This window comes from Oenanthe melanoleuca, chromosome 1A (assembly GCF_029582105.1).
Source record: "Oenanthe melanoleuca isolate GR-GAL-2019-014 chromosome 1A, OMel1.0, whole genome shotgun sequence".
Lineage (NCBI taxonomy): Eukaryota > Metazoa > Chordata > Aves > Passeriformes > Muscicapidae > Oenanthe > Oenanthe melanoleuca.
The window spans coordinates 36,148,901-36,171,031 of NC_079334.1; the positions used below are offsets into that span (position 1 = coordinate 36,148,901).

At 35.0% G+C, this 22,131-nt stretch overlaps 1 protein-coding gene across 1 annotated transcript in view; it reads right to left on the minus strand.

Moving 5' to 3' along the window:
- The window catches only part of TBC1D15 (TBC1 domain family member 15), a 32,599-nt gene that overhangs the window by 3,171 nt on the left and 7,297 nt on the right, over positions 1-22,131 (minus strand). The window contains exons 2-14 of the mRNA XM_056509378.1: positions 20,649-20,747; positions 20,339-20,413; positions 19,499-19,637; positions 17,514-17,724; positions 13,623-13,722; positions 12,383-12,580; positions 10,815-10,943; positions 9,324-9,427; positions 8,955-9,049; positions 7,529-7,645; positions 4,685-4,785; positions 3,894-3,993; positions 3,460-3,557 (exon numbers count right to left, since the gene is read on the minus strand). Coding sequence (XP_056365353.1) covers positions 3,460-3,557; positions 3,894-3,993; positions 4,685-4,785; positions 7,529-7,645; positions 8,955-9,049; positions 9,324-9,427; positions 10,815-10,943; positions 12,383-12,580; positions 13,623-13,722; positions 17,514-17,724; positions 19,499-19,637; positions 20,339-20,413; positions 20,649-20,747 — 1,566 coding nt within the window. The remainder of the gene's footprint in view (positions 1-3,459; positions 3,558-3,893; positions 3,994-4,684; positions 4,786-7,528; positions 7,646-8,954; positions 9,050-9,323; positions 9,428-10,814; positions 10,944-12,382; positions 12,581-13,622; positions 13,723-17,513; positions 17,725-19,498; positions 19,638-20,338; positions 20,414-20,648; positions 20,748-22,131) is intronic.

The following is a 22,131-nucleotide window of genomic DNA, read 5'->3' on the forward strand; positions in this document are numbered from 1 at the left end:
AGAGTATCTGCATTAAATGTGAATTGGCAGAAGAGTGTCATGCCCAGCAATAGTCAAAAAGGCTCTAAATAAGGTGCTAAAGTTGTTCCAAATCCCACCACCGTGAGAACCCAAAGACATGCACATGCAGGTACTGGGGGTGGCTGGATATTCCTTTCTGACTGAAGACACGTTGGCTTTTGGTCCCATGGAGGACAATCACTCTTGAGCTCACTGGGACTGAAAAGTGCAACTTTAGTACTAATACCCCATTTTACTACATTCAGAAAGACCTTTAAAAAAAGTATTAGAAAAGAACATGTGTGGTGGGCAGAAAGTGGGAGAACAATTTTGCCAACAAAACCAGAAAGAAGCAAAAGTCTGCTTGCACAAGTTGCCCTGCTAGATAAAGGGATTTATCTATGTTTCAATTAAGATCCAGTTCAGAAATTAAATTTTGCATCTTTTTCAGACAACCAATATTCTGTTAAAGCATTCTCTCAACTTCAGGAGAAAGACTGGAATGCAAGTAGGCTGCTAAAAAATAACAATTGAATGAAAATTCCTATAATCTACCAAGCACAGTCTGACTACACACTATTGTGTTCTTCTACTCCTACTTCATAAGGAGGACATATTGACAGTTGTGCATTGATTTGGTTCAACGTCAAGTTGCTGCAAAAACAACTCCATAAAATTTGCGACCATTTTTTATAAACCTTTCCAAGTCTGGAGTTGAGCATGCATTCAGGATTATGTACTTAAATGCATAACAGCAGCATCACAACATGCTGGAAGGATGGAAGAAAAAGCTGCGTTTAAATTAGAAGTATGAAAGTAAAAGTATAAAAATAAAGAGCAATAACTCTTTTTTTTTTTTTTTTTCTTTCTGATATACAAACAAGTAAGGACTCCTTTGTTCTAGTGCTACCTCAGCAGCCATGAGTATTGTAACCAATGTATATAAAGTAAATTATTTCCAAGTCATTCTGGCTTTATGTTAGGTGAGTGGTACTAGAATAACACTGGAGCTAGGTGTGAGTTAATTGTAATTTTGTTACGGAATTTTTCTTCCGGATTCTTCTAAGCCATCCACAGTGCAAACAAAAGATGAAGAACTGGCTGGAATTACCAGGTGATATTGCCTGTCTCTCCAGTTCCAAGGAGGGACTGGACTACTCTCAATTTTGGGACAGCTAGTAAGTGGGTCAGTAGGCTATCTCGGCTGTGTTCGAGAGGCACTGCTAAAATGTTCTATAAGTACATTTTAATACATACATAGCCAGAGCAGTTTAACCCACATACAAAAGGCATTGTATGTCGACACCACAAATAACGGCATACACATAACATGACTCAGCTTATCCACCTCTCTATCACATGCAATTCTGTCACAGAGCAATGAAACAACCATTTACATTTTCTACCTCTATCTTTTTATGGCTCTTGCTCAGGAAGTGCAAAGACTGGGAGTTAGCCTCTAGTTCAGATGATGAGAACTGGTATCTCCCATTTCCAAGGTGAATGGAGATGGGAGAAACCAGACTAGTGAAGAATCTCATTCCCTTTTTTGTGATAAAACACAAAGTCACGAAGCCAGTGGGAACAGGGAAAAAGTTTCTGATGCTAACTTAGTGGTTCATATGAGTCAGAGGACAGAAATAGAGATCCACAACAGCCCTGAAATTAACAGACTAGACAGAAAAAGCCCCAGAAGTCCCAGAACCTGGGATTGGAATCTCAGATGGTACTTCTCCTTCATTCCATTCTACACTCTGCAAGTGAGTATGTCATAGGGTAATATTGCCTTCAAATGGATTCCCTCAATTCATGGGCTATTACAAAACTGCGCATGAGGTTTGCTCAGCCAAATACCCAAAAAAGCAGTTAAAGGCTCCTGTGCCAATAGCTTGCCTTTGTAAATCCCACTTACTTCACTGATACCAGTGGAGCTGCATGGCTATGCACAGGAGAAAAAACAACCCACTGTAAGCTGGACTGATCAAGGTGACACTGGCCTTTGCATAAAAACATCAACTTAATGCCTTAATTACTTTATTTAAAAAGGAAAACAAGATATTCCCTTTCCCATTCCATATCTCCTAGCAAAGAAAATGAATACTTGTAGTAAATATACATTATGATGTGCTAAAGAAACTTACAAGGCTATCATATATCAACAAGTTTCCATCATCTTCCTACGAGAGGAAAAAATACTCAAGAGAGATATATAGTGTGTTTCTTTTCTGTATGTACATATATATATGCATTAAAGCAGAGGTGATAAAAACATGCTAGCCTGGGACTATAAACTATAAATAAAAATACTGTTGTCATCAACTTAAAAAGAAAAATTACTCTTTAAAAAAATACTGAGGGGAAGAGATGAGTGCTTCTCCCCTCCCAAATCATTATCATTTATACCTTGAAATAAGAAATCTTCCTGGTTTTATACATACTGGTTTTTTTATTTATGAAAGATACCCATAAACTTTTTTGTCCTCTGCTTGAAATACCACCTCAATACTCTATTATAGTAAATTCCACTACAGATGATAAAAAAGCTAAAAAGATATTTACTTTAGACAGTTTTAAATACTGGTTCTCCTCTTTATGTGACTCCTTTTTCATTAGTGGAAAAAGTGAATAAAAGTATCAACATTATTTTTCATCACACCAGAAACAACATTATTTTTCATTATAGTACAGACTTTATGCATCTCAGCCCTGTTTTTTTCATTACCCTTCTGTTCCCCAACATATACGACATTATGTCCTAGAAAATACTCCCTCCATTAATCTAAACATTTATTCTCTTCTGAGTTTTCAGTGAATACTGTGTCCCTTAAATGCATCTTACACAATAAACCTGTACTGTTGACATTGTTCTCAATTTTCTTGGAACAAAAATTCAATATAAAAGTATTAGTTAATCATTCCATCTGATCCCAAGATCACCTAAATCAAAAAAAGATCTCATTAACCCAGCATTATCAGAACTTCAACATTTTGACGTTTTACACAATATTATTGGGCATCACAAAGCCTTGTCATCAATATTAACTGTGTTCTGACATCATCCTCCCTATGGTTTTGGATAACACAAACTACCCTGACAGTGCTTCACTCAACTTAATCTATAAAGAATCACCAATACCAAGGAATTAATTTTAAAAAATCCGCTTTCTTTTATCATAAGCTGTTTTCCATTAACAGTTAACTGATACTCTCCACTTATTATTTTCACTTTAGAGTCTCAGTCGAAGGCTCCTGTCCAAATCTTTTTGCAAATGCCAATTTATCCAAACCAGCTCTAGTAAGTATTTTTTTCATTAACTTCACAAATTGTTCTTTAGGCTAAATCCTTTTTTTTTTTATTTAACTATTTATCCAAGTATTAAACACCTTGCAAAATGATCCTTGCCTTCTGTTCTAAAATCCAAAAACTGCTGGAGTTTGTGTGATGAAATATTTCCTTACCTCCCAGAGTCGAAGAATATCTTGAAAACTAAATTCCCTTTTAAATCTGATAAGAAGCCACCGGAAGCAAAAATAAAGGTAACCAGAGTCTTGAGATTCTAGGAATAAGAGTGCGACATTTCAAAAGCATCAAATTTGGTTCAGACAACAGGTGAAAAAAAATAATAAACCCCACACTTTACTGGTACATGCTCACACCAGTAATTTTTAAGATAGCAGGCCCTTCTTAGAATAAAAGAGATTTGCCAGAGTATTTTAAAATTGGTTACAGGGGGACCCTGTTTTTTCAATAGGCATGGAACAATTATAGAAATATTTTGGGCATTATTAAGTTACAAGCCCTGTACTCATAAAATATTGGAATTATATTTAGACTGGTCAGGTACAGAATGAAGGAAGCTGTTTCAGTTACTGTGCATGAATAATACACCTACCTAAATAACTGCAAAATCCACTGTCTAGTAAACGAAGCAAATGACTCAGTTGAATCAGTTGTGTCTTCATACCCTGCATCTGCTCTTCAAAATTCTGATGCTGTATGGAATAAAACATTGGTACTGTCATTTTTGTTAACTCAATTTTGAGATTTGCGGCTATTTTAAAAGAAGCTTTGTTATTTCAACAGTGGTTCTTACCCTTTAGGTATTTAACATATAGCTATTTAACTGTACTTCTATCTAATGAAATGTCTGCCTTTTACCGAGAAGTTTAACTAAAGCACTGAACTGTATTTCTTTGCTAATATTTTTGTATGAAATAAATGATAGTTTAAATCTGCCTAAGCTCTGTACTGCCAAGCAGCATGATTGCACTCAAACAAAAAACACAAATTTTCTTGTACTTCCATATTGGTCACACACTTTTTATGCACAAGTCATAAAAGCTTCAGTTTGTGGGAAGTCTAAACTGCATCTATCAAAAGCCAAAAGGTAGGCATACAATGAAACCATTATTCTGAACAAAATCCTGCTTGACGACTCCTGATAAATACAAATTTGTCTGTGACTGGTACTTTGGAATTCTTAAGGAGCAAAATATGCCTGTACTGTACAGCAATGCTATTGCAAATCCACCACAACCCCAGTCAACAGGGCGTATTGACTCCAAACATAAAATGACTGCTTTAAAAGAATTCAAAAAACCTGTGAAATGTATAAAGTAAAATTAACCCCAAATACTATCTGTAGCTTATCTGTTTATGTGGGCTAAAAGAGCTTTATTTTACCATTTGATCCATGTATGATACAAAACACCAAAAGGCATCTACTTCATTCTCCATAACATACAAGACAGGTGACAGCAAGTCGCTCATTCCCTGCACGTACCCTTGATGGAAAAAAAACAGAGGAGGGGAAAAGCAATAAGGAATTTAAGCTCAGCAGTTAAACAGTAATTTTTCAAGTGTAATGAATGACTGAGTGAAACAAATACAGATACTATAATTCTCCAATTCAACTACCAGTGAAGACAAATTTGTATTAATAGGTACCAACATCCAGCAGACCTGATAAGATTTATCAGCCATTTCTGCCAATCGAAAGAGAACATAAAGCAAACACATTGTTCTAGTAGCTGGTAAAATATGTACAAACTGAGTTTGTATACAATAGACTTTTAGCAAAAATGTTGCTATTTAGAACTCAGGTCCATATTTTGATATTTTTAAGATTAAGTCCGTAGCTTGCACCATCACAAACTTGTATATAGTCTCATTTCTATTTGTACTTGGTTACTTTCTTCTAGATGTTTAAAAATTTTGAGTATCTTCACACTTCCCCACCCATCCCCAAATGAAGATTTTCTTCTCAAATTAATTTAAAGAGATGTTGAGTTGCACTGTGTTTTTCTGGAATTGCAACAGTTCTTATGAAGAAAACTTGGCATTTTACACTTCTTTTTTTACTGTCACTGAATATGCTTTAAAGATTCCTTTATTTAAGGAAGTTGTGACTGTTCTGCTTGGACAGTTCTTTAAATACACCCAAGCCTAAGACCATCTGTGTAACCAAGCAGATAAAAATGAAGAATTCAACCTATCAAAGTAAGAAAGGGAATTAATAGCAAAGCATTGCTTGCAAGAAGCACAATGCTTAGATCTGATTAAAGAACATGCTTTTAGGTTTTGTGCCTAGAACTGGTGAATGAAGTTCATACCACCTAAAAAATAGTCACAAGCTTTCATTTAACTGGAGAAGGAAATACCCACTAAAGCATATGACTTTTACAAACAGCTATAACAGTTGCATAAAAAAAGGAGATTTTCAAATTTTTATAGTTTTTAAGTGCTTCTTCCAGCCTTCTTGTTTTCAATTAACAGTCCAATTAAGTAGAGCACAATGATTTTTACAGGTAATTTTTTCCTCTTCTCAACTCTTCCAATGACCACTGATGCTAGTGACAGCTTACCTATTGCTGAATTGCTGCTGACCTGTCTAAATAAGGGAACCCAATTAATGTGTGTATCTATCATCAGTGATCGGTTCAACCTAACATTTCTCAGTTGGCTGACTAGTTCTTAACGATGCAATTGTAACTGTGCAACTGAAAAGAGGATTAGAGTCAATAACAGAAAATATGGAGCAGCTGTGAGAAGAAAAACAGAGTAAGTAATAGCAAACAGGTAAATACTTAAAAGATCAAAAGAAAATACTACCGCTAACTAAAAATAAATGCAGAGAAAATTCTGCCCAAGACAGTTTAAAAGTCTATTTAATAATAAAGCAAATTGCATTAATGCAGACTTAAGGAATTAATTCAGAAAAATATTCTATTAACAGCTGTTCTATTCCCTCCCCTATCCAGCAGTTTGTAGCTTTATTCAGGCCACTCAAAAGCTGCTGTCAAAAGATTAAGAGCAGCACCCCAACAATGCGTAGAAGCCTTGGACAATTACTAATTCAAATTTACTGTATGTCCATTATTCCTGCTCATTTATAAAACCAAAGACTTATCCAGTATATACATTTAAGTCATCTCAACAATGTTTTTAATGGAGTCGGTGGTGAATCTCCTTTACTTTCACCTATAATGTCACTGTGCAATAATGAATGCTGATATGTGAAAAGAGGTGAAACAGAACTACATGTTTAAACCATCAGTTTTAGTTTTCTTTTATTTCAAGCCCAAGAACAAGACTCTCTTTCAGAGAGAATGAAAGCTTACAAGAACTACAGCTCTGCACCATGTTTACTAGCCGTTAAAGATTTAATCTTACTTTTTGTTTTCAAAATCTGGCATAAAGCGGGCCTATAGAATCCCAAAACTTTTCTGATATAGAATACCCAAAAAAACCTCCAAAGTATACAACAGCCAAATGTCATGCAGGGGTGGAGGGGGAAACAGCTACAAGTATCTTTTCTCTCCCTCCCAAGACAATTAACAAGAAGCCAAGACTCAGCCAACACATTAACACTGTGATTAAAGAAAGATGTTATATGCTCTTCCCTCTGCAGCAGATGCATGCACTAAAATGTAATTTTTGACAGATTGCTACATGAACTTCTCAAGAATCAGCTTTTAAAATACTCACAAGAACACTATGTTTACAAACAGCTGTTTCAGCATGCTGAGCTTTAATTACAGCAGAGGCAACTGGCTTATCATTTTTATTGATATTATCAGTCTTAAAAATATATATAACACTAAAGCTCCAAAGATTCAAACCCATTTAAAAGTCTAAAAAGCAAGCTTACTTCAATTCTGTAAAAAAATTAACACAAAAAAAACCCTAAACTGCAAAAACTTAACAAAAACCACACAAAAACCCCCAAAACAACAAAAGAACCCCATAACAGCAGGTCTGTGGTGAAGACAAAACACCACTTAATTCCCAATCCCACCAAAACTAATGAGTTATATGCCTAAGACAGGCATCAAATTGAATAGAGGAAGAAAAACTGAACAAAGTTATCTACATTATTAAATACTACAAAATCTTAAATATTTTTTAAAACATTTACAAGAAGAATTGTAATCAATACAAGTTCAATTTTATTAATAGGATTTAGCATAAGCAAAGCTGCATATCAGAAGCCAAGAAGGCTTTTACATTCAGAGGTACACAACTTACCTAAGTCAAAGTCATACATGCAATAGGTCATCAAAATATCATGAAGTAAAATCAGTCCTGGATTATCTTCGCCTTCGTAGAACTTATTTGTTCGATCTGTCCTGTTAACATCTTTTTCTAAGAAAACAGTATAGATTTAAAAACACTTTCAAAACCAGCCCTACAAAGCCAGTATCAAATTAATTCAGAATGTCTAAGCTGATGGTTTCTTCCTCAAACACTGCTGCAAAGTTTTGAAGTGTTTGAGACAACTGCATAACCGAATGTCATTTCAAAATAAAGAATGTTTTAAAATAAAGAAAATCCTTCCTATCTACAATGAAAGGATTTGCTTACAAACATATTCTAAAGCTTTCTGCATTTTCTTTGATAATACATTTTATGGAAAAAATCCTGATTATAATTCAGCAAAAATGTTTTACACTTAAGAGGATTAGAAACAATTTTATGCACGTTAACTCTACAATGCCATTTATGAATACTGATGTGATGAAGCATAAGCCATAGTTGGAAAATTCCCACATGATCAGCTCAAAGACACTGTGAATGTTACATAGTTCATAACAGCATTTTATAAATACTCTAAATTTTATAAATACTATCTCCTGTAACTCATAGCAGATTAAACTGCCTCTTTTATCAGGCAGTTTTGATGCCTGAAACATGCCAAGCACACAGCATACTCTTTAATAAAGTGAAATTCAAGACCAATATATTTTGATATTTTGCAAAATTTTGAATGCAGATTTTATCAGGATTTAGGAGGATTTTGTAGATTTAGATCTATTTTACGACATAACCCTAATACTGCCACATACATTTCAAAATATGCTTAAAAATAAAATAATTGTCTCAACAGAAACAAATACCTAGCCTTTTTTAAATTCAGGATTATTTTCTTCTGTTATCATTCTCTAAAAATGTAGTTTATTAATCTACCAAGACTAGACTACTTAGATCCTTTTAGCTTGTCTGTTGAATAACTGCCTGAAGTAAGTTTAGTCTTTCTTTCAGAATGACAAGGAAATCTTGGCCTGTCTCCTGAAAAAATATTTAGTAATCCTAAACATTGGTGCCCAAATCTCACTACCAAAAAGCACTGAGGATACAAACTGCTCAGCATAATTTGATGAAATTTTTAGAAGTAGTTGTAAAACTCCAGAAGTCAGAATGCACATACACAAATCCCTATACGAAATTGTAAAATATGAACAGGCACATTTTAACATTCTTATTTTATGTCATTATTTCAACAATATTTCCAGTAAAAACACATTATGACCCAACACAAAATGAAGAGGAAAAGAGCAACATTTCGTTTTTAATGCCTCTTCATGCAGACTCTTCAAAAGGCTACTTTTTCCAATTTCATACGAACTTTTAAAAGTCTGCATGCAATTAGGTATGTCTCTAAATATGAATTTACCTATAAGACTCCGGTAATCTCTTAACCTTGAATTTCGCTTTTCCTGTTCCTCACTGACAGATTTCCACTGCAGTTTCATCCTGAAATATTCATCCCTGAAGAAGAAAATACAATTTTGAAACCAAACATTCACATTTCCCTTTTTTAATTCAAGCACTCATTCATACAATTTATTCTTTGAGATAAATGGAGTAGCAACACCCTGTTTATGTAATGTTTTTAGTATAACAATTTTTAAGAAAATGCCACACGTTCTTGCAGTCAACAATTTTAGCAGCTGTTTTTCAAAAGGCTTTCTACATCTACAATGTCTTAAAAAAATACATAGCTTTTAAATTTATTTTGTAAGACAGAAGTCACTGTACTCACGTTTTCCTTTTCTGCAGATTTGCTCTCTCTTCTTTAGTACTATTCCAAGGAAAATATCCCAAAAGAAATTTCCATGCCTCTTTTCTTAAAGTATGGCAGAGACCCTAGGGAAAAATGGATATGAAGCATCAACAAAAGTATTACCATACTGCGAGGAAACATTCCTGCATTGATACAACACTTCCCAAAGTAGCAATTTCAAGTCAGTTTCTTTTTATATTGTAGCCAAGTCTCCATGTGCTAACCAGGCATCACACTGGGAGGAAACAGGAGGAAAAAGAGTATGATTAAACAGAAAACTGTAGAAGCCCTGGATCCACACTTAGGTAAAAAATGAAACCTTCAAAAGGCAAGGCTGCCTCTGGTTACAGTTGCCAAACTTCCAGTCTTACCATAAAGTGACTTTGAGGACTAGTCTTCCATTTATTTGTTTTTTTAAACAAATATTTTCATCTCACAGGACACAGCCAACCTCCAATGAATCTTTCAGTCAAAAATACTAGCATCCACTCAAGAAGCCTTCTTGTCAGAAATCTTTACAAGTAATGCTCAACATTTTTAGATGACAAAAATGTATGGAGCTGAATCATATCCCACTCTCATCAAGAGATGTTGCAAGAGAGCTTGCAACTCCTGCAGTACAGTCATAAGAATAAGGAATTCTTGTGATCCCACTTTGGGAATCTTCAGTTATAAATAAAAGAGAGCACTCACTCTCCTGGCAATGGGTAGAAATGACAGGAAAGTGGGCTACAGGATAAAAGTTTTGTAGTAATTCTTATGATTATGGAAGGGTCCTTAATTGGGCATATCAGGCATGCGAATATTAAGGAACAATGTTATCATTCTCTACTTCTGTTTGCAAATGTGCGTCAGCAGGCACACAATGAACGCATCAAGGCAGCTGGATTTCCACCAAAATATAGAAATACTGAAGTAACATTAGGTAGAAAAGCTACAGGACACAGTAAGTTTTCAAAATTTCTATCACTGAGACTAAATTCACATTCATATTGCAAAACCCCTCAGTTCAATTAAAAAATATCAGCAAAAGTTTTTAGCATTGCTCTGATGAGGGGGTCAAATCCCAACAAACTGCTGGGCAGAACCAGAAGCTTTTGCTGAAGAAGGATAAGAAAAAACAGTGTAAGAAAAAAGAATAAATCAAATATCCTAACACTGAAATACTGGTCTTTTCCTGAAAGCCACTTTCAGTTGTTTTATTACTTAAGCTTCTGTATTTCCAACTCATTTCCTTTAGCCAGCCTCAACAAGATCTCTCTCCTTGTAGAGAACTTTATATAGCTGCAAGACTGCTGAGGTATTTGACTGGCATGAAACCATGCTTTATGAAGTCTCTGTCTGGGTCAGGCTCAAAGTTCTGCATGAAACATTGTAAGTGTAATGAAAGCAGCACATCCACAGTTAGGGAAGGAAAATAAAAGCTAGGATCAATCCATAGGTCTTGCTGAATTTAGAAAATCTAATTACCCCTTTGAATATCAATCGCTTTATGTAGTCAACATCTACAATTCTTCCTTCAGGGTCCATATTCTTAGCCCATTCTTCAGCTGACACAGGCTCTCTTCTACTAACTTCAGGCTGTTTCCCTAGGTCGATCTGAAACACACACAAAGGCATTATATGAATCCCCATGAAGCACTTCAGTAGTTGCAAACAACTGCATAAATAACACTAAGCTTCTTTCTTATATTCAGTGCAATTACATTTCCACATGCACATACCTCAGTTAAAAACTCTAGGGATCTAAGGTTGCACCTACATGAGCAAGTAGCATGGGCCAACACAAGCAGATCTTTAGAGTAAGACACTTGGTACTGAGGAACTGGCTATGCATGTTAATATTTCAGATTTTAGAGGATGTATGTTTGTTTTAAATAACCTTCTAACTCCACAAACGCCTCTGAGCTAGTTTCCCATAAACTAATGCAACACAGCAAACAAGGACAATCAGGAGCTCCACTTCACAAACACATTCCTGATACACGAGTGCATCTTACAAGGGAACTGAAAACCAACTTGGCTTTGGAGACGCTATCCCTACACAGACTGCAAAAAGTGACTGGAAAAATCAATTTTGATACACAGTCTCTTAAACCCAAGGATGTATGTACTTTCGGAATTTATAACACACATCAAAAGTTTCAGTTTGTGCTTAGTCTCTCAGTTCCCAAATTGGATGTCTAAATACAGGAGAATTCAGCAGAAAGCAAACTCTTACTTCCCAAACATAGTTTTATAATAGCAACCCCCAAATCAATTTGTGTTTCAACTCTTTAGAAGTCCAAGGCATTTATCAGATTAAGACATATAGGTCAATGTTATTTTCCATGTATAGCATTTGTTATACTTTTTCTTTGATATATTTTTTTGACTGATAAATTAACTAAGTGCTAGGCAGCAACTTCTTAGAATTATGTAGTTCATGCAGCCACTGTGAAGATATTAACACTAGCTTGAACTCAAAAAATCCCCCATACAAAAAAGTTTAATGTTTTAAAAACATGTAAGCTCCTTAAATAATAATCACAACCATTTAGAAATAAACCTTTCCACACTTTTTCACGTATCTGTAAAAGACTCTAACAGGTGTCCACAGTGATTCATGATCCAATTATAAGTTCATTCTAGCTCTGGTTCAAATCATACATAAATCTGTAATTTATACACCCTAGACATTAATAATCCAATTAAGTATTTTATTTTAATCTTAAAGAAACAGAAATGTTACTTAACGTAACTCTAACTAACCTCAGAGGAAACACTGAACATAAAATCAGTCACCTTTTAAGGTAGTGCCTCTAACATACCTACCATCACCATTTCATTAATTACAAACTTCCTTTTAAAGAAAATCCCATTTGCATGCATAAAAATGATATATTCAAAAGTAACTGATGATCTCAAATCTTGAGAATAAATTGTAATACGTCACAATTGCATAAACAGCAGAACTCTCATGCTTCAAGTCCTACCATTCTTTTAAAGGAGTGCATAAAAACAATCAATGCATCTGTATCATTAATTTACAGACTCACTCGTGTAATGACTTCAAATCCTGGTTCCTCCTGCTGATTTATCTTCAGCCCTGGAATGGTATCATTGAGAAAGTCTGCCATTTCTGATGGTGGTCGCCTCTGATTTGATGTATCACTTGAACGTAAACTACCAACAATATAGTTTGTGACTTTGGAAAATTTTCCCATTGTTACTATGTATGGATCTTTCTTCCATTTCTGTTATAACAGGGAAAACAAGCAAACACAAACATTTGTGATTATATTTGTTTTTTATATATATATATATGTAATTCCTGTACTCAAAGCAAAGCATCAGGAAAAGTACTGTAGATATCAAAATTATTTATGTTTCATGTATTGGTAGTAATACAAAACAATCATCACATGATTAAAAAACACATCTCAAGTATGAAGATAATACTGCTAATTGATTTGAGAGATTGGATAGCAGAGTTCTCAGTAATCCTGACCTATGCATAGAAGTGTACCAGATGCACTCTTTGCTATCAGTGATTCATGGCACAAAACAGATACCTTACACTCAGCTTCCCTGCCTTCAGGGAGAAAACAGTCTGAACCAACACGTACTCTGCTAGCAATTTCACGCAAATCTTGATTTGAAAACTAAGTCCAGAAACTAATGTATTTTAATTCATTAATATTTCCTTTAATTAAACATACCAGTGGGTCTACCCTCTGGCCTCATTTAAATCATGCAAGTTTTGCTGCTGACACAAGTCCACAAGCCCCACCAAATGATAAGCAGTTGTAGTATTAAAAAACCCCATATTTTCAGCCAATACTGTCCTCTTTGCTGTTGTATTTCCATTATCCCTTCAAAAGTCTCTGAAAATATCAATGAAAAGAATACTTAGTCAAGGAAAACTTAGAAAATTGTAATTAATATGTTTTGGTAACTCCTAAAATTTTTCCATTCCCCCTAAGATTTTCTGCACTCAAATGTATGAATCACAGAGAACATGAACTTGAATAGGTTTGAAATAATACCACAGGAAAGTTAAGAAGTTATTACACCATAGAAAACAACTTACAACTTTCTACAGTAAGCATTTGGTTTAGGATACAGGCAATGCTTCTACAGTGTCATTATTATTGGCAATAATTAACAACATCATAGATGGCATTATTGCTTCTACAATGGCATTAAACCATTACTCAGCAAATATTCATGTGATGTGATAGGGTGCATTTTTTAAATACATGTCTTCAGAATAAAAAATTTGAAGATAATACATACTTGTAATAAGCCATATGATGGTTCATCAAAGAGATTTTCAAAAGATTGAGAAAGTGACTTCTGAGTCTTCACAAGAAGAACCCGTTCATCATGTGGAGATCTACAATAAAGTTAAAAAAGGTGTCTGGGTGCAACTGGTTTTTTTCTGCATAGTTTTCAGAACATTTACTTGTTTTTTGAAGTCACATTTCAGGCTTTGTGCAAAAAAAAAAAAAAAAAAAAAAAAAGAAGATGCAAGATCATTCTTAGTCCATTATTAATCTGGAAGGTAACTCCATTTACATGTAGGTGACAAAATTATCTTCTTACCGTTTTTTGGTTTTGACAATGGACAAAATATGTAACACCGGAAATATAGTGAGAGTCAGCCTCAACGAAATATATGCTGAAATTCCCTTAACATAACAGAGGAAGTGAAGAGAGGGTATGTCACCCATACAGTTAAGGAATTCTATCAATTAGTAAATCTTACATTATGGCACCCTGTAAAACATTACATTAAGGAATACAAACTGCTTTTCAGCGTATGAAAGCACATCAACAAATTTCTAATCAATAGTACTACAACAGATCCTGTCAGAATAATTTTAAAATTAATACTGATAGGAGCTTAAGACACCAGAGCCATTGTACTGTAAAACAGAACCATCTCAGTAAAGCCCTGCAATATATTTCTGTGTATACTTCAAAAGCTTAACAAACACAAACCAAATTTAACCTCACTTTATTTGTACACTCCTGCTCAATAAATTTGCTGTTCAACAGGGTTCAATAGGCAGATGAAAACAGTGACAACAAAGGCAGTGAAACCCTGCTGCTCCTAGTAAATAATTTGTTCCTTTGCTCCCACACCTACTCCCCCTGCAACATCCCATTCTGTCCCCTTCTTCAGCACAGGCAGCCCATTACTTCCTTATGCAGCTACTGAATCACCAATTCACTGCTCAGTAGGTGACAGAACAGAGAACAGCTCAGAAAGTGGGCTGACATTCAAGCCTCAGAGTTTGTATCCAGACAGGAAAAGCCAAGCACTTTGCCATCTGACCCTAATCCATTGCACAGACTTACATTTATAAAATACTCTATTGCTCTCTCACAAAGTTTAAATCCACTATTTCTAGTCTTTGAAAGAAAAATTACTTTTCTTTTTATTAGCACCTGCATCATCTACCATGTTATTAAAGTCAAAGATAAGAACTTTAATAAGCCTTATCTCTTTCCCATTCCAACAGGACAGGACACTGTAAACACTGACGGATATGAAAAGCAACAAGAGATCTTCTTTTGAGACAGCCAGACATCACAATCGTAATTCTGAGGCAGCAACGGTTAATGAAGCTGAACTGGCTTTTTCTAAAGAGCAGCACAGGGGCAAAGGCTGAGTCATGTATTACGTTTTCCTTAACTAAAAGAATTAAAACTTTGTACCATATCTCCCGTTTAATTACACACACTTTCTGGACAGTCAGGCAGGCATCAATACCTACTTAGATAATTTTCAAAAATTTGTAAGCTATACACTTTCTTAAACTTTCTCATAGCCCTGCAACTTAGAAAGCATCATCTGTGCACATTATATTTTCTCAATATTAGACTGGTGTAATGAAACTAGAGGACACAAAGTTTAGGACAACAAATTACAGCTACTTTGTGTGAGTTCAGCTGCTTCATGCTGATTTCAGCAATGATGCGGTATCTTTTAAAGAAGGGTTAGAGAAGGACAGAATCTTTCTAGGTAATAGGAACATAAGAAAATACCTAGAACATAAAAGATAATACATAGATAAGCTAAATTTTCTGCCTTAATGTCAATATCCCATGTTTTATAAAATATAAATTGGGATAACAAGTAATTACACTGCCAAATATTGGCTTGCTGAGCAAACATCTTTTCCTAAATGAGGTTGTGAGCTGAGATACATTATGAACTGAAGAATGAATAACCATTAGGAAACAACATAAACATACAAATTGACTTTGTCATTTCCATAACTTGGATGGCCTATTTGTTCCTTTCTCTAGACTTAGAAAAAAAAATAATCATCATAATTCATGACTAGACAACAGAAGAGAATTTGGAGACAGAAGAGACCTTAACTGAATAAGAAAACTGAAACTGGAAGTTCCTACTAAGGTTAATGCTTAAGGTCATCCAAATTGAATTTCCGTAGCTGCCATTGCTTTTTCCTTTAAAGTTCCTGAAGTATCTGCTCTTGCATTCATTAATGCTTACAACTGTTGGCACAAGGTGGCAATACCAAGCAGCACAGCAAATCCTGCAAGCTTGAACATCACCTCAAGTTTTGCTGTCTTATCCTAGAAATTAGAAAATTTAAAATATGTTGCTGCAGTCCACAGCCCAACAGAGTACACAGGTTTCTGTGACCCACTATATAACACAAGTCTTTTTCCAGTGTTTGCTACATCAGTTGCTCCCAAAACCTGCCCCAGCTTACCAGCAGTGAGTCAGAAGGTACCCACAAATAAGTTAACACAGCAGTATGCTCAAAAAGGAACAGCTTCCTTGTGCAAAAACGAAGGGAGAAAGGGAGGGGGATAACAGGATAACGTTTACCTATGCCTGCAAAGGCTGGAAAATTAAAAACTAAATGAAAAGATGTTTGAAGAAGGAAACCTAGAGAAAAAAACTCTCATAATTTAAGATGAAGTTGTCATTCAGGATTTTCTAATCTACAGAGAATACTGTACAGAGAATATTCCTATTTACAACTTCATCTTGTCCCCCTGTTAGTCCCTTCTTAAGTCTTCCTGACTTTTCCCCTTACAAAGCTCACATACAATGTTACAGCCAGTACCATCCCACCAACTGGACACACTGACCCTGCTGCCTTCTCCAAGCAGCTGAAAACTTCTGATTATCACAAACCCCAACACCATGTCTTGAAACTGTCAAAGGCTTTCACAAATCAGTTCAATAAATATATACCACTCGTGTCCTACTGACTTGCTCTCCAGCAAAATTTTCCTCAATATTACTCATCATTAGCCTTCACTGTTTGATGAGGGCATCTCTGACCTCAGTGATCCACCAATGTGAGAAGAGTCCTTCCTTCTTGTAAGGATTCCTACAGCCATTTCACTATCCACCTTCAAACCTGTCATCAACTATTACGTTGCAAGTGACAATAGCAAAACACTTTTGAAAACAGATTACATGTTACACTGATATTACAGCTATTATAGGTATTCAAGTCACATTGCATTTATTTCTTCATATTCTATCTAACCTTATTTAGCTGTTGTCTTCTTAATTATACTTATGCCTACATGGTAAGAGCAGAAAATTTTATTTTATTCTGCACTTATGCCATGCTGATCAGAAAGGCTTTTATCCTAATAACTATATTTACACTCAGAAAGTTGATTTGTGCAGTAAATGTCAAGAGTGAAACATTGACCAGGCAAGAAATTACAGTGGAACAGAATTGTGGGGGGAAATGTTTATATACCAATTGATTTAGTTGACAGTACTGTAAGTTACCTTGCACACTCATGTAAATACTCATGCATACTTTGCACAATCTCAAATTGTAACACAAATTATCCCATTTATAGAAGTAGCTCATAAAGGATTAAACTTTCACACCGCATGTTCATAAGAAGCACCCACTAGAGGGAGCAACTGAGGCATTCTGAGGTAATAACACTTCAGATTCTAAAATACTTTGTAAATCAATCCAACAATTTTTAAACTTCAGCTTACATTCCAAATGCATATGTAAATTCACAGTTTCAATCACCTCGAAAATTATTTCTACTAATAAAATAAGGAAGGGAATAACAATCAGAAAGTATTAATCTGAAATTTATCATATGATTTAAGTAAACCAGTAATCTGTTTCACAGAATTTAGAGTTGTCCGATACTTACTCATGCAGTGCAATGTGCTTTTCAAGACATTTAATCAATGGTTTGCTATCTCCACGATGAAAGTGAAGAGCTGGAAGCTTCACATCATCCTTCAGACAGAACACCAAATAAGACCATCCCATGCCTTCTTTGTTTTGTTTGATTGATTTCAAATCTGCCAAACTGAACAGGAATGACCACTCGCTTTCTCCGTTTGCATGAGTTGTAGCATCTTAAAAACAAAATTAACACATGATTTCAGTTTTACTTTCAGTGTTAGCAATTATAAATACATTATATCTGTCATTGTTCCTGAAAAACAAAGTCAAAACATAAACACCAGCATAACACCGGTTCTAATAATATAATGTGCATTGTAACTGTTATCTCTGAATTCTTCTTTAAGCATCCTTGTCTTCTACAGACTTGCAACACAATCAACAAGTCCATCAGGCTACTTCCCTAAAACTGTATCTACACTTTATAGGAAAAGGTCTTTCACTCAGAAGATGGTTGAGCATTGGAACAGGCTCCCAGGGAAGTGGTCATGGCATTAAGCTTAACAAGAGTTCAAGAAGCATTTGGACAACACTCTCAGGTACATGGTGATTCTTGGGGTTGTCCTGTGCAGGGCCAAGAGTTGGACTTTGATGATCCCTGGGGATCACCTGCAACTCAAGATATTCTGTGATCCTACAACAATAATCATCTAGCAGTTAAATGTACATCTGCTGTATCAAATTCCAGTAGCAAGCTAAATCCAGCCTGCACCTCCACCAGGTAGTGCTTCTTACTCAAACTAAATATGATACTCACTACAGTCCAGTAACCTATATATTGCCCACAGTGATTAGCCATGTGTTGTGTAAGGCTGCTACCAAAGCAAGGGCAAAGGAATTGGAAATCTCCCCCTCACCCCTTCCTCCTGAAGTGTGCAAGCCTGTATATATTCAAGGAGAAAGAATTGAAGTGTATTTTACCAGAGGACACAAAATTGACAGCAGATCTAGAAGGAATTTGGGACACCCTCCCTGGTCTGCTCCCATCAAATTACAGCAACTGGAAACAAGCAAGAAGCGGCAAAGAGCATAACCCAAGTGTGTAATGATCAGTGACACTCACATTGGATGAAGATATGCTCTGCTGACTGGATATAAAAATTCAATACAAATGTGATAAGCCATATTTACCCAACAGAGATGCTCTGTGTGTATGTATGTGTATATAAAAGTCAAGGACTGTGGTTTACTCAAAAATATTCATAATCTGACATCCAAATCCTGTACTCATACATGACAGACATGACATTTAAAACCTTTATAAAGATGGTAAAACAAGCACAACAGTCCCCAGTTACAGACTGTGAAATAATACATGGAAAACAAGTATTATTAAAGGAAAAACACTATGTGAGAATCAGAGAGAAAAATATCACTTGAGAATCACTGTTCTTTTGCCGTAACTCATTTTTCAACATCTCTACTGAGACACTATAACAAAAATGGGCAAAATAATTCTAAAGTTACACCAAGTAAAAAAGACCATATAAAAGACTGATGTATGTCATAACTGTACATTCCATCTCCCCCTGCTGCTGCAGTATGGAAAGGCATTTGAGTAGTAACCACTTATTTTTCCATTTTCATTTCTAACATGACACCTAGTTTGAATTCCATTTGTTCTAAAGAATGCAAGCTCAGAGCAGATAAAACTGCTACTACATCTAATGATGAAGCAAGAAGTTAGATTTAATACTCATTTTCAATATAATTCTCTACCAATTTAAAGAAAAAAATAGAGGCAGATGACAGCTATACCATTTGTGAATTTTTTTCCATACCCAAAGATTCACCTCTTAACCACATATGAATTGCAGCCTTTCACGTCCTAATAAATTACATTTTACAGTATCTAAAAGGCAATTCTTCAGTTACACATTACCATCATGGAAGAAAACCAAAACATCACACACACACAAAAGCTCTCCACATTGTTTTTTTAAGTACCTCCGTTTGAATGAGGTTTTTTCTTAAAAGAGACTGTGGTGACCATGTCCCATTCTGCTTCATAACTACTTGGACGGTCTGCTCCTCGCGAACATTTTTCTTTCGGAGTTTGAGTCCATTCCACAACAGAACTGGAATCCTGAGAAAAACAGCAAAATCAACTATCAAAAAACACAAGGTATGAAAACTGACCTGGTTTCTCAGATTCAACAAAACCAGAATCTTTATTTCATAGATTAAAAGAAACTTATTGAAATCCTCAGAAATGTGATACAGTTCAACACAGGAAATTTGGACTTATGACTAAGACTGTGTGGTTTTACTTAGTAAATTCCAGTATCCTAAAATATCCTTGCCTCTCTTCCAGACTCTATGAACATAACAAACTATTCATTTAAGAGTAAAACTTGAATCTTTTTTATTTAGTCACATCCTCTTAATACTGCTTAAATACCACATATCACTGCATCTTGGAACCCCCACAGACTTCTATTTTTGTTTTGCAGTAGAAAAGCACCTCTCACTTTTGTGTCTAACTATGAAGAGTGAATCACCAATCTCCAACACAGTAGATGTAGAGGGAGAGATGACTGAGATATATTTACACTCATTTAGTCCCCTACTATTTTATTTGTCAACCAAGTAAAAACTAAATACAGTCAACCTACACATGTGTTCTAATAACTTGAACTGGGCTGCAGTCTGCAAATAAGATTCCTACATATAGCTATCAATACCAATAATAAATTTTGCTGCCAGTTATGAGATCACCTATGCATTAGTTAACACAAAATAAAATCACCAGAGAAACATAATCAAGAGCAGTGATAACTAACAAACCTTTCCAGCACAGAGGATATTAGAAGTATCCAAAGTCTCATCTAGTGGTCTCCAGTCTACTACCACTTCATTTTCCTACAATACAAATCACAAAAAATTCAATACTACACAGCAAAGTACCTATTGCCACATATAGCTGTGGTGTAATTATGTTAAAACTTAGATATAAATGATGACAGTGTTAAACACAATGTGATGTTTGTTCACTTACAAAATCCTACACTTTAAAAAGGCATTTAAGATTTGCCAAACTTGTTATGTGCTTTGCCAACAAATACACAAAATTTCTGTAACCGTATTATGCAAATACCTTTTCTATGACACGCAGTATTCCTGCTATTAAGCTGTCCTGGTCATCATTTTTTCCACAGGAGGAGTGAATGAAAACTCCTTCTTGCTCATATACAACCTGTAACAAAATGAGTAATGAAATTTTAAAAACCAAGGTTTCAAAATCATTAAAACTGTTTACCCCCTATGGTACTCATTATCATTTTGACTTGCCTACAGAAGTTGAAATAAACATCTCTGTCTTGTTAGGGATTCTGTTACAAAGAGACTAAGATTCAAGTCTTTCACTTCCCTAAATTCAGAAATAACAGAAAATGGAACTTGTCAAACTTACCCTCTAAGCAACATACTGACTACTACTACTTTGTCAGAAGAGCACAAGAAAATACATTCAATACCGAGTTCTTTTTAAATCAGGAGGAACAGGTTCAGAGGATATATATAGAGAGAGCTTTCAAAACATTAAAAGGCTTTCTTATATAGTCTGCTTTTCTGCCACCTGCCATTAAGCGTGTTGAAATTATAAAACTAATTTAAATTAAAAATGGACCAAATAGTAAATAGATTAACTCCAGAGAAATAAAAAACTACACCCTGATATTAAACATCTAATCCTACATTCAGGGCCAGTAGCAAAGATCCCATCTGAAACTTAGACTATGTAACAGTTGGATAAGAAAGGCTTGTAGGAGTGCACACAGCCCACATAACTTTTGCATTTAGGCATTTGCAAAACTCTTCACAGCATTCTGATTATGCTCTTAAAAAAAAAAACAAAAAAAACCAAAAAAAAAACAAAAAAACCCTTGGCTGTCAAAATTTAACAAACTTTTTAAAGCTACATACACATACTCTTAAAAGCTCTATAAATACTGTAAATGGGTCCTATTTTATACAGCTCCAAGACTGAAAAGTCCCTTAGATTTTGTGGAAGTTAAATAAACCAAATAGTAACAGTAATTGTTTCAGAACCATTTTCATTTTCACACCAAGCTGCGAACACTGCCTTAAGAAACATATTTTGAAAGGCGAAGCCTACATATTTTTAACTAATCAGAGACAGATATTGTATTTCTTTGATTCTAAAATATCAGGAGCTATTTTTCTCATTTGTCAGCTTTTTAAAATCATCACACCTGCAGTCAGGTCAGTAAACTAAAAGGTTAGGCGTGTAAGCTTAACTAGCCAGATGAGAAAACATGGTTTAAAAAGAGCAATAAAATTCACTTAACTCATCCTTTCTGTTTTAGTTTTACTTCAATTTCTCTACCTTTTACACAAGCAAGAAATTTCAGGTGTCCTGTTTAAACAGAAATACCACTTGGAAGAAATCTCTAAAGGTCACTTAGTATATCTCTCTCTTGACGGATTATTAACATCACTGCCTTTCAAACATTAGAAGTCTTTTTTCCCCGTTCTCTATTACCATTTTGTTTTTTTCTCTTTTCTACCCAAAAAGATACTCCCTCTATTTCCACCAATTGTCTGTTTTCAAATTCAGT